The sequence below is a fragment of the Rhopalosiphum maidis genome, chromosome 2 (genome assembly GCF_003676215.2).
Source record: "Rhopalosiphum maidis isolate BTI-1 chromosome 2, ASM367621v3, whole genome shotgun sequence".
In the NCBI taxonomy this organism is placed as follows: domain Eukaryota; kingdom Metazoa; phylum Arthropoda; class Insecta; order Hemiptera; family Aphididae; genus Rhopalosiphum; species Rhopalosiphum maidis.
The window spans coordinates 38,185,813-38,204,019 of NC_040878.1; the positions used below are offsets into that span (position 1 = coordinate 38,185,813).

An 18,207-nucleotide genomic window follows, 5' to 3' on the forward strand; every position below is an offset into this window, starting at 1 on the left:
AAGAGAAACATTAGATTGATGCTTTAATATAATGTATAGATGAAAACATATATATGATATATTATAATACATAAAAGTTTTTAAATAACATTAAAATCTGAAATGTGTACAATTCGACTTATTATTTTACATGGTGTAAGAAATTGATGGAGAACAAAATAGCCAAGAATTGTTAACAGTTAGGAAACTGCGACGAAAATACAAAATAATTACAATTTTTATTGCAATTTCCGATTATCCCCTCCACTCTATTCATATCCCGTTATAAATACAATCATTTATTTACCAGTATTCTAAATTTATTTTTTTTTAATCGTAAGCATTCGTATCGTAGCATTAACATGATTGGAATTAGTTTTCTATATATTTTCTATATTATTAAAGGTACAAGATTATCAAGTATACTATAGTAACATTACTTATATTTGTTCTAAATCTATATCGTCGCGTATGTTGTATATTTCCATACATTAAGTATTTAAACATAACTGGAAAATCTCAAGGAAACGAACTTTTATAATTTAACGGGTCAGAAAAAAACCCTTTACTAAAGTAATAGAATAAATTGTGAGTACAAGATTTATAAAATATGAATCATATTTTAATTTTATAAAAATGTGGGTAAGTGTGTACCGTTCTACAGTACAAGAAAATACAGTAAGTGTTGAGTGGATCACTGTAAAGGATGTGTTAAATTTGAATTTAATGATATATTATTGTATACAAAAAACGGTTCTAAGCAGAGATAGTCTGTTAACCTATATCACTAAAGTATATTTTATGATAATACATTTTGTGATGTTGCTATTAAAGTAATTTATTTTACAATTAGTATAACGATAGTTCCATTAATTTTTGTTTAAAATATCGTTTTTTTTTTCGTAATCTATATATAATTATTAAGATGATTAAGAAAAGTACTGGGCATTTTTATTTTTGACCCCTCCACACCCCTCTTAACCCAAAAAAGTGCTAACTAGATTCGATTTGCAACTACCTCTAAAGCATTTTTTACTACCCCAAAAGGTGATGAAATATGCAAAAAACACGCATCATTGTAAAATCAATACACCCATCGCAATGAAATGAATATTAAATGTACGTAAAACCATTTTGTACAAATATATGATTTTGAGTATCTACTTTTTCCTATATATATATGATTTACATTTATGAGAAAACACAACCGTTTTAAAACTATTTAAAGCTATTGGGCGTTATGCAAAAATATATAATATAAGAATATAGGTCGTAATATTTCATTTAAAGTTTGAATTTATTACTAAAAAAAATTTAATTTAATTTAAATTTAAATGACGATAAAAAATCATAATTTATTATTATGATAATAGATCTGAAAACTTGTCTAGTATAATGTAATGAATACCTTGCCGAATTGAGGACTGTGATTGTTACATATACCTTTTATTTTGTTGTAAGTACCTATATAAAAAATAATTTACATTATGCATTTAATAATTTAATAAGATCGAAAGAAAAATACTGTTTGTTCAAAAATAATGTTAAAGCTCAAAATAGATAAAAATAATTTAATATAATCATACATATTTACATGTTTAAATATTGATTGATTATCGAACTCGTCATGTTCGTAAAGTTATACAAACATTACTATTTGTACGAATTTCTGATTTCAGTTTTCGGGAACAAAACTCTAAAAAATCGTATTTCTCAGTTGCAGTTATTTTTATACATAAAATACATGTATATGATATAATAATATATTATATATATGCGCGTCCTTGATTTACAGATAATATAGTGACTTTTTAGAATTTACCCAACGAGGATAAAGGAATAACCTTTACATGAATTGTAGATTTGTATGTCACAGCATAAAAATCATATCAAAAACCCGGCGTGTTTTATTCAGCCACCTAATATACATAATTATTTCAAAACCGTATAGCATATGCAATCAAAATATTATTATTAGAACATAAAATAAAATACATATAATAAAATATGTATCCGTTGCGGTCGATTCGACAAAAGCTACCATATTATTTAGTACACTATGGAATAACATACTGTGCTCCGTGCACGGGTTACATAATATAATATATATTATATTATAATAATAAGTAATAACGAAAACGACGCGTGGCGGCAGTCAACCCACGCTTTCTACGTGTATACATTATACTCATAAGAATCTTCATCATCGTGACGAAAACTTCTCCGTCTGTCGAACAACTGTGCCTGCATATTGTTATTATACTTTATTATTATTATCAAGAACTACGGGATGATGATTATAAACGGTGAAAAAACCGACAGCGGGTAATAATATCGTTATTATACTATTATAACAATACGACATCTTGAGACGTAAATTTTATATACACCTTTACGGCTTTATGTCTCGAGTTCACCTATATGATATTATTAATAATGCGCACCTGCAACACTCACCGTGAATAATTAACGACTTTCGTAAATCTGTGTAAGATGTTAAGTACATTATAAATATCAAACTGATTAAATATTTTCACTAAGCTCAAAACATAATTTACGTATACTATACAGTGCACAGTGCACATACTTAAACATAATCTTTAATATAATATACAAAAAACTAATTTTCGATTTTTTTTTTTTTTTTTAAATAATTTTGAACCACTATATACTTAACAGTTTTAATATAGTTATATGTATACCATTACTGGCATTACTTGATTGACATAAAAATATCTTAAGTTTAGATTGTCTTTAACGATCATTCATAATTTTTAAAGTAATATAATATTATTCTGAAACATAATGTAATTTGTATGGATGTTAGGTTAGATATTAATATTACATTTTCAATGAATAGTTTAGGCTTTATTAGTATCATAGATATGATCACACAGGATTAATGTTTTTTGAGATTATTTTATGCAATATTTCAAGTATTTTTGAAATATAAAATATGGATTTTAATTTTAGGCAAAAGCTCATATATCTCCACTAAATTATACTTATATTAATTAATTAAAATTATTAAAATTTATTCAAAAGTAATAAGAGTTCATGTACTGTTACAGTACAGTATACATCTAAAGCATAAAAATCTATTTTTGAAACAGTAATTTCATCAAAGAGTGGTTAGTAAAACAGTTTTTTATGTCTCCTTGAAAATTCTAAAAAGTGGAGATACCTGGTTATTGCATCGGACCCTTTTTATTATTATAAAAAATATATAAAACTATACGAACATTTTAAGTTTTATGAATGGAAAAGTGTCGAAAAAATCTCTAGAGAAATCCCACTCACCTTAATATTAACTCTCTATAAATGCGTATAAATTATAAACTATAGATTATAGTTATACTCAATGCATAGACGTTCCAGTCGAGTGTTCTGCTTTACATGATTAAAATCATATCATATAAAATATATATTAATATATTATATAGTTGAATTATTTTAATATATAAAATCAAAATAACAACTATTAATAATTATTAATTATTTATTTTATTTTATATTTTATTATTATACATATTTTATACTCGTATTTTAAAATAACCTATATAAAAACATTGTTTTCGCAAACGCATCAGCCGGCTGAGAAAATTAGTGACTTTATTACCTTAATTATCTAATATTAAAAATTAATACATATACATTTTAAATATACACGGATACATAATAATTTCCAACATATGGTCTGGTCAGTGGTATGTGTGTATGTCTATTTTTCTCTCCCACTAGGTCTGGCGTCCGTACTGTGTATCGTAGAACTGCTACACGTGTGTAATAGCCGTATCGAAATTCCGTATTATACATTATAGGGCGCCGGTGGATATTAATATATATTATTATGATAATGAAGTATACCATAATATTATTTATTATAATATGTGTTGGTTTGGCTGCCAAGTGCCGGTGCACTGCTGAGCGCTGGGGACCGCGGTTTTTATAACGACATTAATATACCTATACCTCTTTGGCGTGAGTGGTGCGCGTTGAAAACTCTCACGGTCACCATAAATAGATAGACGGTCATAATATTATATATACCTACATGGCTATACCACACATATACATATTTAGATGTACAAACACTATACACAACGAATATATACTTGCATTAGCAAATATATTTACAATATAATGTACCAATTAGTTACATACTTAGATATAATATTATATTGAAAAGAAGACTAAAAAATAATAATAATAATAATAATAACCACATTTATGAGGCGGCGTTATAGATAATATTATGCAATAATAAATACATGGGCGTGAACCAGTATCTATAAATTACCGACATAACGATCTGGATCTAGGGTTTCTCTACTAATATAATAAAATATATAATATAAACGAGTTCAAAGGAGGCTGCAGCGGCATAATATAGGTATTTTTGCCCCCAAGCAGTTGCCCCCTCCGCGCGTGCCGTCACCGCTACTACGCGTACCGGACCGTGGACCTTGTGACGCGAATACATTTAAATAAAATCATTTTAAATCAACAGACTGACAAGATAGTACTGTATTATTATTAATAGATATTAATATTATAATATTCTCGGCGGCTGCGGCAGTCGCGCGCCACCGTTCCTGCGTGCCGTCGCGATGTTCCTAATAAATAATTTGTAACAGCGCATAATATTATCACTGGAATATTGCAAAGAAATTACCTCCCCCAATTAAAAAAGAAAGAAATCAACCAGGTTGAAAAAATTTCTCTTGTAAATAAAACGTAAAACAAAATGAACCTGATATTATAAAAGATAATTCACACTTGACACTCATGAGTCATGACATAATATGCAGAACTAAACTGGTCATAACTTAAAAATCGTTTAACATTTTTTTTTTAAATTGCAACATTTCAAATTATTACACTTTCCATAGTTTTTTTTTTTTTTAAACTATAAGAACGCGTCTTAATATACCTAGATAGGCATTGATCAATTTTATATTTACTATTACTTACAAACTTAGATAAATTAACTTTTATTCATAGTTCATAGATAAAAATAAAGTTATAGCTGAGATGAAATCAATCAATATAAGATGAAAAATAAACAAATGATTAATATACTATTCGTGTGTAGATATTTATTATCATTGACGACGCCGCGACTAGAAACCAATTTGTAAATAATTTCGCTGACTGACCATTATAGTATAGGTAAATACCTACGATATAGAGACTAGTTAGTTGATACATACCAGGTATACGTGTACCAAAAGCTGCCGACAATCACGGGCCCCTAAGCAATAAAGAATATAAATATCGTTTGCAAGAATAATATTTCATACTAACATTTTATTATTTAGATGCTTGTTCGAACCCGGTGGCGCGGTGACGGCGACGTTTTCACTTCACTCGCGCACCTGGCAAAACGCAACGTATATCGTTTGCCAACGTTAAATTCAACTAGCGGCTACCAAAGGAAAATTGTTTTTAATTAAATATATTTTAGGAAATTTTAAAGAAAAAAAAATTTGACTCTTACAATATGATTTTGGACGAAGCTGTGTCGAAATTATTCACGCGCGTCGAATATATCGTATATTAATTGCAATGCTATATAAAATCTCATAATATTGGCTGTCGATAAGTATACAGTAATATTGTATAACTTTTATAACGTTGTACATAGTTCATTCGTTTCATACTCGTATAAACTTCATAATATTTTGATTGGTAGTTATATACATGCGTAAATGCATTATATCTATCACTGTTTATTGCTGGGTTCGATATTTTATCCATACCACCATGGTAGTTAGTAATATCTCACAATCTACTACAACTTTATAAAGTATTATGTTATTTGTATTTTGTTTTGGTTTGAGTTTTTATGCGAAGCCCCAAATTTATTTTTAAAAAGTGTAAATACTTAGTCGCGAAGTAGAAGTTTTGATTTTGCGTTAAGAAAGTATTTAAAGATACAAAAATAAGAGTTTAGCTTGAGCTTGAAGTTGTGAATATGATAGGCTCAGATAAATTATATGTAAAAATATATTTTGAAGTATATTGTGCTTAAAATAATAATAATAAGAAGAAGAAATAATTAAAGTTAAGTAAATTAAGTTAGTAAAAAAAACATATTTACATTAAAAAAATAAATAAATAAATTTGAAACAATAAATATTTTTGATAATTAAAATTAAATAGTAGTTTCAACAAGATACATCAGTGCTCTAATTAAATACTCATTGTTATTATTATGACTTATGAGTCGTATAAATGTTATTGAAGTGATAGATTAAATTATCTATTTATAATTATCACTTATACTTTGGGCTGCTTCGGTCTGTTGTACAAATAAACAATAAATGAATGCCTACATTTCAGAATAGGAAAAAAATCAAGTACATGATTCTCTGTTAATTTATTTTTGACTTCAAAATTAAATTGTTGTTGTTAGATAAAATATCGAAACAAAAATTTTAGTTTATGTATCCAAAACTATATTTGAAAGTAAAGTATACAACTACAACATGTTGAATTAATATCTGTAATATTCCTATAATATACTTATCACCTATACAATCTATTTTATTCCTATGTGCATTTACTTATAATTTGGTAACATCATTTTAGAATCTTACACATGGAATGCAAACAAATTTACCAATAATCAGATCACAATCAAACTCTTAAACAGTTCTGAGTCGCTTTAAAAATAAGAATTTTCAGATTTAATAACCTTTATTAAACATCACGAAATAATTGTAATAATTAATCGCTTTTTGAATACAAATGAAAATGGATAGGTATTTTTTTAATTAAAAATAACTAAGCATCATAAAATGTGGAAGACAATTTAAGATAGGTATTGAATATTATATCTGATACTTATAAAATCTTCGATACATAATATATATGTATATATATAACACAATAATACATATTATTATACAGAAAGCTCAGATAATTCAAAAACAATCACTTTTATCATTGAAAATGTCTAAGACTATCATAATATTATTTGTATTTAAAATTTGAAAAGCGTTTATCAATTTAAATGTATAATATTCCTGATATTATTGTTGTTACAACGTACATAATAAATAATGATCAATGCAAAATATTAAATATTTAGATACGAGAGTACTATACATTTCACGATAACTGTTAATGTACTATATCCATAATTACTTACCTATTTATATGTGCAAATATTATGTTATAAATGCCTATGTCACGTTTTTCCTATACATTTTTACTCCTCACCGTTAAATTTTTTTGTTAGTTTAGAAAAACGATTTATCCACACTTTAATCTTGCATAATACGTCTGTTTGTTTTATCACATAAATTTATATCACGCGTCTAACAACTAACGGAGTTTAAACCGTCGGTAAATAGAGGTAGATATATTACACAGCACGCGATGGACGATTATGGATACTCACTGAAACGTTAATTAAAAAAAGGTATATTTTTGTTTCAAAAATAGCTCAAGTTCACTGGTTTAGGTATATTCTATACGCCGTGTAAAATATACATGTAATCTCGCTGACTGTATATAAGACTTAATATAGTGCCTGTTGTATTTTTTGATTAATAGAAATAGGTATTGTATATTACGACTAAAACATAAATATTTATACATTAGTGCTTTAATGTCATTTTACAAAAGTGTTTTTTATGATAATAATCAATTTACACTAGTGTGTTTATTAGTTTTCAATCAATTATATAAGTGGATTATATTGTATTTACCGATCGCGGTGATAGCAGGATGGTAATTGGATATGTATGTGTAAAATTATTCACGCGATAAATTTCAAATTAAAATACCCACTCCATTTCAATCCTTGTTAATAATTATCTTGTAAACAGATTGCAATTATATATTATTTTTAAAACCGTCATTATAGTGCATATAAATCATTATTAATTTTACATAATATTATCAGCAAGCCGACCATATATTAATATCATAACAAGATACCTATATATATATATATTATATTATAATAATTATAATCATATATCATCAAATTTAAATTAGTGATTGCAGACAAATTATTATAAGCTGAATATTTGCATAAGTCGTTTGTAAAAAATTGCTAAGCAAACTGTGTTCGTTTAAATTGTATAGATTCATTATATTATGTACTAAACAATAATTGTTCCCTATTCATCGTGTCATTGTGTACTGCAAGCAGCCGCACATCGATCCATCATTACTCTATATTATATTATATACATTGTTTTATCACGTACCTTGGGCAGGCCGTACAACTCGCACGAGTTAACGATAAAACGCAAATCGTACAGAAAGGCAAAATATAATTTATACATACACACATATATATATATATATACGCTCCGATTGTTTTTACTATTTATTCAATGAAAACTTTTCCATTTTGATGTTTATTACGTACCATAAACATCTTTAGAATGCTCGCGACTCACGAGTCATGATAATATTCTCAGAATCATTTTGTGTAGATGGAAAAATGCCTAAACACGCATTTCTATATAATATTTTTTCGTCAATATAATAATATGCAAGATGACGTTATTCGTGACATTTGCAAATAATATTGTTATCTATTTAATATCCTTCAATGTTTGTTTTTTATTTTCTACAAATATGAAAAAAATCACAAATTCAATTTTTATACAAAAAGTTCTGAGAACTTCAACGTTTCAATTTAAAAATTGATTTTTATTTAAAAAGTTTAAACAACTACTATGTCTACAAAATGTAAAATTATACAAAAAAGTTCTCCTTTTTTTAAATTTAATCCAAAAGTGTTAACAATTGTATAATTTATAACGTCGTAAAAGTTGAGGCCAATTTTGACTTTCACCCAGGAATTCTCAAATTGTCTTCTTCACAGCGTACCCATTTATTGTGATTTATGTTTATAAACGAATAAATGCATAAATATAGAATAAAACCATAATATATGCGTTATTGTTAGTATTTGACTTTTTCAATAAAATTCTCAAGTCTATAATTTATTAATGTGACTGATATAGAGATATGCTTTATTTTAACATACATAGTTTAGATACATTATTTGCATAATAAATGAATTGATTATTTCCATAATTTTTCTTTAAATAGTGCTCTAAACAAAAAATGCTTGTAAAGTAAATATTGATTAGTTATATAAACTATACATTTTACAGAGCGTATTGTTAGACAAATATTGTACATATTATAATATTTATAGATTAAATATATAATGTAAGTGAAAAGTACTATACTATCCTTTGTTATAATTTTATAAATATATGAAATTGAGAATTAAATGAAACGAAAGACATGTGTTGAGTAATTTGTCTATAACAATGTGTAACACTATTAAACATAAAATACTGTTATTCTTCTCAAACTTGTTTCGACAAACCTGACCCATTTTTAAATAAAATCAAAACTCGCTTAGAAATATTTTTACTAAAGTCAAAGTTAAATGAATATTAGTTAATACACAGAATGCATAGTGGAATTATATGAGTTATCCTCTTGACGTAAAATAGTGATATTTCAAAATGCTATTGAAACAATTGTTATATTTTCCCTAAAGTCATTGGTTCGTGATATCTAGCTAATGCGTTGCACCTAATAGGTGTTCATTTATTTTCATATTTTTTTTCGATTAGGTAATTTTTTACTCTTCGACATACGTACCTGCTACCTATACATTATAATATTACTATAGACAGGTCGCAGGCCAGAAGCCAATGACTTGTATAGCCGGGGGGCTATGCTATTACACGGTGTTTCAAATAAATCAAATTTAAGAAAATACAATAAAAATAAACTATTATTATTATTACGCTACTAAGCAGGCGCTTATAATGTAAAACATGGTGTAATTATTATTATATACAAGCGCGACAAACAGAAAACGGTGTGCATATACATTTACCGTGTGAACTAGCTGAACGTGTAATTATCTTTTTATTTGATATTGTTGTTTTATTATTATTATTTTTTTATTAAGAAAATATTTACAATTTTTATGCGTCTACTGACATATTAACGAGTTCGAAGACATCTAAACGACGTGATTTAAGAACGAGTAGATGTTAACTATATACATGCAACTATTACACGCGTATAATGTATAATGACGTATACTTAGTATAGTGGAGCCATCATAGCCACATCTCTTAAATATAGTAGTTCAGAAGAAATGTGCTGCAACACTATGCTTGCACGACTCGGGTGGGCCACATTATTATGCGATGAGATTAGGTTTGACGTTAATAATATTTTATGTGCAGGCCGTATAAAGGCACAGGAATGATAAATGCCCAATAATGATATATGTAATATAATATTATAATATTGTGCGCACACGTTTCGAGACACTCACCTGGTTCTGCGAATCCTATGATCTCTCTGGTGCGGCCGTAAAAATCGTCTGGCTCCGAATCGGCGTCTCTAGTGGTCGGTAACCGTGTACTCGGCGGCAGTGTATTGCCAGCTACGGCGGCGGCATCCGGGTCGGCGGCGGTGAGTCCGGACAACGGTTCGACGGCCAGCGCCTCTACCAGGAACCTCGTTGACCGCGCCTTGGTGATGTTCGGTTTTGCGGTCATGCCCAGCTTGGAGAGTATCTGTTCTTTGATCGCCTCTATCCGCTGTTTGTCCAGACTAGACCTAGTGGCGCTGTCGTAATGTCGTCGGCCGCGTGGACGGTGCTTTCGCCGATGGTGGTGCCGGTTGATACCGGAAGTTGCCGACGACGACGATGACGACGACGAAGACGAGGCTGACGATGACGAAGACGACGGTAACGGGAGTGCGCCAGACACTCGTTTGCACCATGGACAATGTTGTCGTCTGCCACCTGATGTACCTAAAATAAAATCCAGTATTATATTATTATATACGTATATGACAATAATCATAATAAAAAACGTTCCTGTAATATTTTTTAAACGGTGCGCCTAATATATTCTTAAATGAAATACTTTTTGCGATAATGATCGCCATTAAATAAAATGAATTACTATTTTCATATCCAAATCCTACCAAGTATATAGGTACTTGAATACTTGGCCAAAATGTATTTAGACCTCTATCTTCGCGGTTCGCTAAATGGTGACTAGTAGTGAGGAATGAAAAATAAATAGAAAAACATATATATAATTAAGTATTAAAATAAGAAATATATGATAACTGATAAGATATCTTATGAAATGAAAATGTATTAAACAAATTTTCGGTTTTTATTATAAATAATGTTTTATAATTTATTTTATTATTATGACAAATTATTTCTTGTAGAAATGTTCTAATCATTTATTTATAATAATTAGTTTTTTTTTTTTAATTATTTATTTAGATAAGTTTTGTGGAATAATGCAATGCTTTTTTTTATTAATTCGTTGACTAAATAGCTTTATATTATTAATTTTAGATAATCTAATGAACACACAATATTCTCTATTGTTTATTAGCTATTATTATACATATAATTATATTTATCATAGAACTCATAAAAGTAAATATACATTATAGAATACAGGCTACTACATAACTTATTGTAACATTAAGATTTTGAAAAAAAAACTTAAAATTAATAGCTAATGCAAAATGTATTATAATAATTTAAATTAGATTTAATTCAATATATAATAAATAATATATAACTAGTAATTTTAAAATCATAAATGTAATGTAATGCTGTAAAGTGTGAGTAAACACACTAACATACTAGTTATATACAGACCATGATTTCAAGAATTATTCTGGAAAATTAATATTATAAACTGCGTTACAAAAACCCTATACCCACTTAATTATTTGGTCATTAAATATCTTAAAACTTAATAGTAATACTTGTAACTTTAAACTATACTAACAAAAGGAATCAAAAATAAATAAAAGCATAGTCATTTCAATACTACTTAATTGTCAATTTATGAAACACGATCCGTTTGTTAAGTTAAATGACTAGAATACATGAGTATAGAGAAGATTTATAATAATGTATTAGATTTTATTAGATAAAAATTAATAAAAATTATTTTTAAAAATCTAAAACAGCAAAATGTACGTAAATATACGTAATATAAATATAGTGTATAATAAATGTATACAAAATAATTTTAATTTAAAGAGTAACTAAATCAATTGAAATATATAAAAAATTGAATTAGACATTCTAAAAAAAATACTCAATCTCTGTATATTATAGCAAAAATATAGCTTTGAAACACTGAAAAAGACCAAAGTAGTAACTCTGTAAAAATCATAAGCTATAAATTATTTTAAAACTATAAAGTTTTATTTACTGTAGATCAGACCATCGTCCATAAATTCACAAACAAACGCAATCTATTTCTAAAATGGTAAAATTAGTACAACATATCAAGAATACCTATGAATATGAAATATGAATACACACAAACTAAAAATGATCATCCATTTATGAAAGTCAAATGTATAATAGATTAAATACTTACTACTATTCAGATTGTTTAGATGATATTGTGTTTTAGACGTTTTAGTGAACCACTCATGTACAAATAATAATGAACTTAAAACTTTGAAGTCAGATTGGGCAAATCATTGAAAATTATTAACAGATGATAATTAAAAAACTGCTATAGCTTAATTTAAAATTAAATACCTGCTTAAAAAATCTATTAAACCCGTTAACAATAATACAAGCTGTAATTTAATTAAAATGTTATAACCGTTTTAACAAAGTTTATTAAGTTATTTTAAATTGTAATCATACTTAATATATAAAATAATCATAAAAAAAAGTACCATAACAACTGATGAAAAAATTTAAAATTAAACTCAGTTTTTAATAAATGTCTTGTAAAATATATATTCGTATAAGATGGAAAGTGATCTTATAGGGTAGGAAAGTAAAACTATTCGTTTGTCTGGACATTAATTTTTAGTTTTACATCTTAATATCCTCCACTCGGAAACTTTGTATTGATATTGTTTGTTAGCTGTATACCAATTGGGATATTTTAAATGGTTTATACAAATAATCTATATGCTTTATTTTAACATGCAATCAAAATTAGATGTTTCTATTTCAAAAATTATATTTGATATTACTAATGAACATAATACTTATAATACTATACCAATTAAGTTTTGTAAGTATTAAAGACATTTACTGAGTCCAAAACTTTGAACATGGAAAATTGGTTATTCCAAAAGTTAAATATTAAAACATCACAAAAACATTTAAAGATAGTATCTTTGAGCAATTTATTTTTATTTTTTAATAACTGTTAAAACGTATTAAATAAATATATATATACTCCTACAGTCCTACACTTCCTTCGAGCAAAAAAATAATAAATTAACAGCAGGTACAACCTTTCTAAATTTACAATTATATATTTATTTTTTAAACTTTAAATATTTTTTTGTGAAGGGTGAATTTTGTGTAATACTTAAATAAATCGAGTTTAACTGATACTTTGAAGATCGATTTTCTCAATAAAATTCAAAACATTTTATAAATTATGAACAATTATCAAAAATATAAGAAATTCTAGCAAATGAGAATTTAATTATGCTCTACTTGGTTATTGTTTAATCATATAAATATTATATACCTTTTTATTTAATATAGTGCATTTCTTAATTTAATAATAATTGTAAATATTTAGAATTAAAATAACAATAATTTAATCAATTTTATTTAATCTTTGTTTAATACACAATTTTTTTAGTCATGATATAAAAACCATTTACGCAAATAACGCAATAGCATTAAAAAATGGTATATAAGATATATTACGTATATACGTATATATTTTAATACATAATAATATAAAACATTCAAAATCAAATAATATAATATATAATTATAATAAAGAATACATACAATATTAATATCATTAGCGTTACAATTAAATATATCGATATTAATAGGATTACCTAGTACTTACCGTTTAAAGCATTAGTTGATGAATGTAGAATACAATCAGATTAAGAACTACAATAGCTTATAATTCTAAAAATATCGTCATTTCTTCTATATATTTTTGTTTAATTTTAAAGTTAAGTTTTTCTATTATTTCTGGATGGTCTATTTTATTATTTATTAATTTTTTTAAAACAGAGAGTTTTTTTATTCGATATTTTTGTTGAACAACGGGATATGGGTATCTATCTGTAATCAACCTTTATAAGACAAAAATCGTAGAAAATATTTTTGAATTTATTTTAATGTACGTATAAGTATACAAAATGTGAAGAAATCATATGAAAGTGACGTACTCAATTAATACACTTAAATGATAATAATATTTAATTAAAAATATAAAAACCTATTCTTAATCTTATTGTGCTTATACTTATTATAACTATCATATCATATAAGATAATATTTTTCAACTGTTAAGTACTTTAAATTAAAACTATAATTGATAATTTATTTTAGCCAATAAATAAACTTTCGATATAAATAAAAACTTTTTATACATCTAAAATAATTATTAATTATTAAAATGAGGCTTGATGTTATGAAATATGAACTTTGAATATCATTAAAATATAAGTAATTATAAGAAGAAAGTTTGTATGATCCATAATAAGTTGTTAAATTAAGTTTTGGTTTACACATAATATATTATATAATATACATCTTCTATACACGAAGATAAAGTAATTGCAAATCAGTTAATCATACATTAATTAAATTCAACCACTCGAACAATTTTTTAATCAAGTTGTTATTTTCTATAACCATAAAAAATAAGAATAAAAGATTAATGAAGTAAAATATTTTTAAAGGTTCAATTTTTAATATAATTATAAAAACAAATACATTTAGATAGAGGTACTAGTAAAGTGTATGCATTTTCAGGTTTAAATTATAATTTAACTGCAAGTTTATAACTTTATTTTGTGCATTACATCAACGGTTTAATTCCCTGCACTAAAATATTGTATTTATCTATGTTTGGAATGAAGGTATATAATATAATACCTTATACCTACGTCCTACATAATATAGACTATAGTATATATTAAACACTGTGAATCCTGATATAATATTAATATTTTGTTCAAAATATGAAGTATTGATAGAGCTTTGCGTAAGTAATAATATAACCGTTGTATGTTGTGTCCTTTAACATTATATAATGAATTTAAAATTTAACAGTGATATAGCAAAATCATAATAAAATGTAATGGATAATATATTATTTACATACGACGCACTAGCATTATATATGTGTGTACGAGTGTGTATTTTGGTCATAAACAAACAAAATCCATTTGTTTATGACTTATAGTTAACACACTTTGAGAAATTTTGTCATTAAGTAACATTTCTAAAGAAAAACGTACATGCATAATATGGTGACTAATTCAATCAACTAGTATATATATTTCTCACGGTGATATTTTTTTTTATTGATGTGATACCTATTGTTGCTAGTGAGTCACATCGTATTTTCGGTAAACCGGCTTTAGACGAATCGTTATTATTACATGATTAGTATTACTATATATTATAAGGTACTTCATTGGTAAGATGTGTCATTAAACTCCTATCACAAAATTTATAACTTTGGTTTTATTACGCATTCTATTTTTATCTACATATATTACATACATTAGTATGTAATTACTGAAAATTGCTTATAAAATAATTATATATATATATATACTTATAGTCTCATTTTAAATCATATAATCAAAATAATATTATACATCCTATTTTAAAAATTTGATATGTATACGATTATGCGAATGTTATCACATTAATTTCGAATTTATATTTTCTGATTTGTGTTCATGAATTAAATTTGTATCATATTCAAAACTAATGTTCTAAAAACAATTTAAACAATGATCAATTTATGTACAAGAAAATTTAATTATTTGTTAAACAACAACAGTCAACAGTGTATCTATTTAAAAAAATTATTATTGTCGTAATAATCGAAAATAACCATATTGTCAAAATGTCCAAATCTATAGCTATACTCAAACCTATTCTATATAATATCCTTCTATGACTCATGAGTATCAAATGAGAGAAAAATCATCTATTATTTTTCCACTCAAAAACACCAAATTTTTCTTCAAAATCCCTGTAAGAAGCGCACACTGCCAACTTCAAAAGATGTACAATTTACAAATAACTAAGCCACAAATACAAAAATCTCATACCAAAAATGTCAACAATAATCGCCATCAAACTCTACCACTTATTATTAATATCATCATCAACAACGAACCACTGAAAATGTGATAAAACTACCGTTCGTATGCAAACGTAACTAACCGTCTAAACTAAATTTTACTCCTAACAGGAATGAAGTCACACTTCTTAACTTCTTCGATAAATTTAAATTCATTTTAAATCCTCTTATAGCTATTTCTCCTCACTACTGTTTTCTCAAGCTTCATAAAAATCAAAAATTTCATCTAGTAAAAACTTATTTTATATCAAACTTTATCTTTGTCTATGTATGTTACTTGCTAATTGTCTAATTCCCACTGCTCAAATTCAGCTAATTTATTTTACTATATTTATTATATTTTTATATTTTAATATATTAACTTTACAAATATAATTTATGCTTATTATGAAAATTGATTTATAGATTGTACAATTATAATAAAAGTAAAAATGTTAGCATTAATAATAATTTATTTTAAACATATAAAATATAAATATAAATCTAGTTTAAAAGAAACTTTCGGCATTTCATGAAAATAAAATCAATACATTATATTATAATATAACCATATAAAGCATCATGTTCAACTTTTCAGTTTATTTTTATATTTACTAACTATCTATCTATACGAATGTATGTTTAAAAACAACTCTTCAAATAAACTCATAAAATCAATAAAACTATCGCATGTCATGTATAGAGGTATTATTATAACGAGATTTAAAGATAAGTCTGTAATTTTTAAGAATGTTACCCCTCTTGTTCGTGTACGTATAAAATGAATTTAAAATAAAGTATAACCAACATTAACTTTTTATTTCCTAATCAAAAACAACGTGCCTAGAAAGTGTATTATTAAAATGTCTATGTGAACATTGTGAATATTAAGTTAAATGTTTTGTGGATGAGAGAGGGTTGATGCATTATCTAGAGTAATGTGTCCGTACGTGGTCTATACCGGGTGTTACCTATATTAACCTGATGATGGTTTATGATCAAACAAATACAACGAAACAAAACACGATAAATGCTAACGAATAATTGCACATGGAAAAATATATTATAGTACTTCATTAAATTAAATAGGTAATAAAACAACTATATATTATACTCTATGTATGAATAAAAATATGTTTACAAAAATCTTTATGAAATCAACAATAATATACCTAAACCTTTGCATCAAAAGTGTAAAAGAATTTTCAAAAAACTCAAGACAGTACCTCTAAGCTCACATGTTGTTTGTCATGTCGCCTTCAAAAGTTGAGTTCTGCCAGATAATATAAGAAATTAGATAATTGCATTTAAAGTACCTATATACGTCTATGCACATACCTGTCGTCGGTCTTCGATGGCTATATCGGATCCCACTATAAAAATTTTAATTAAAAAAATATTTTTAAAAACATTAATAGATTTTAAAATAATGAGTGATGATCGATGAAATAATCATCCTGTCCTTTAACTAAAAAACAAATCAGTCATGTACATATTAATCATATTATGTCGATTTATAACATATATATTCACAATATGCATGCGTAGGTGCATAGGTAGAAGATACTTAAAGTGCGATTATCTAATTTTTTAATTTATGTAGAGTTAAACTTTTAGATACGACAGAAACATCTACAGCTGTGAAAGTGTGAACCACGCTAATCGACAGCTGATACAATTCTGTAAATTCAAACATAATCGTACACAATATGTATCGAAAATGGCATATTGAATTGATTACGACTAATATTATAATTGGATGTGTATATAATAGGGGGAAAATGGTACCGTGCAAACCGTGGTATGGTTTTGTGTGACTATAAATTGGCCATGGTTGTAGTGTATACTAGTATACTCATCAGCTTTATTATTAGATAATGTAATTTAGATGATATCTAAAATCTGCGAACAATGTGTTTACACACTAAATAACTGCAGACGATCTATACATGTACCTATACATTACATATATTGTATACAGAAGCTTACAAATAACACGGTGGTTGCACAAAACCATACACGCACGGAGATACGTTTACTATAATAATATTACAGGTACATAATAAACACATACATACGTGGC

General features: G+C 26.2%; 1 protein-coding gene across 2 annotated transcripts in view; it reads right to left on the reverse strand.

Annotated features, from left to right (window-relative positions):
* The window catches only part of LOC113553100 (inhibin beta chain-like), a 69,970-nt gene that overhangs the window by 36,481 nt on the left and 15,282 nt on the right, over positions 1-18,207 (reverse strand). For both annotated transcript variants that reach the window (XM_026956251.1, XM_026956250.1), the window contains one exon: positions 10,319-10,804. In XM_026956251.1, coding sequence (XP_026812052.1) covers positions 10,319-10,804 — 486 coding nt within the window. The remainder of the gene's footprint in view (positions 1-10,318; positions 10,805-18,207) is intronic.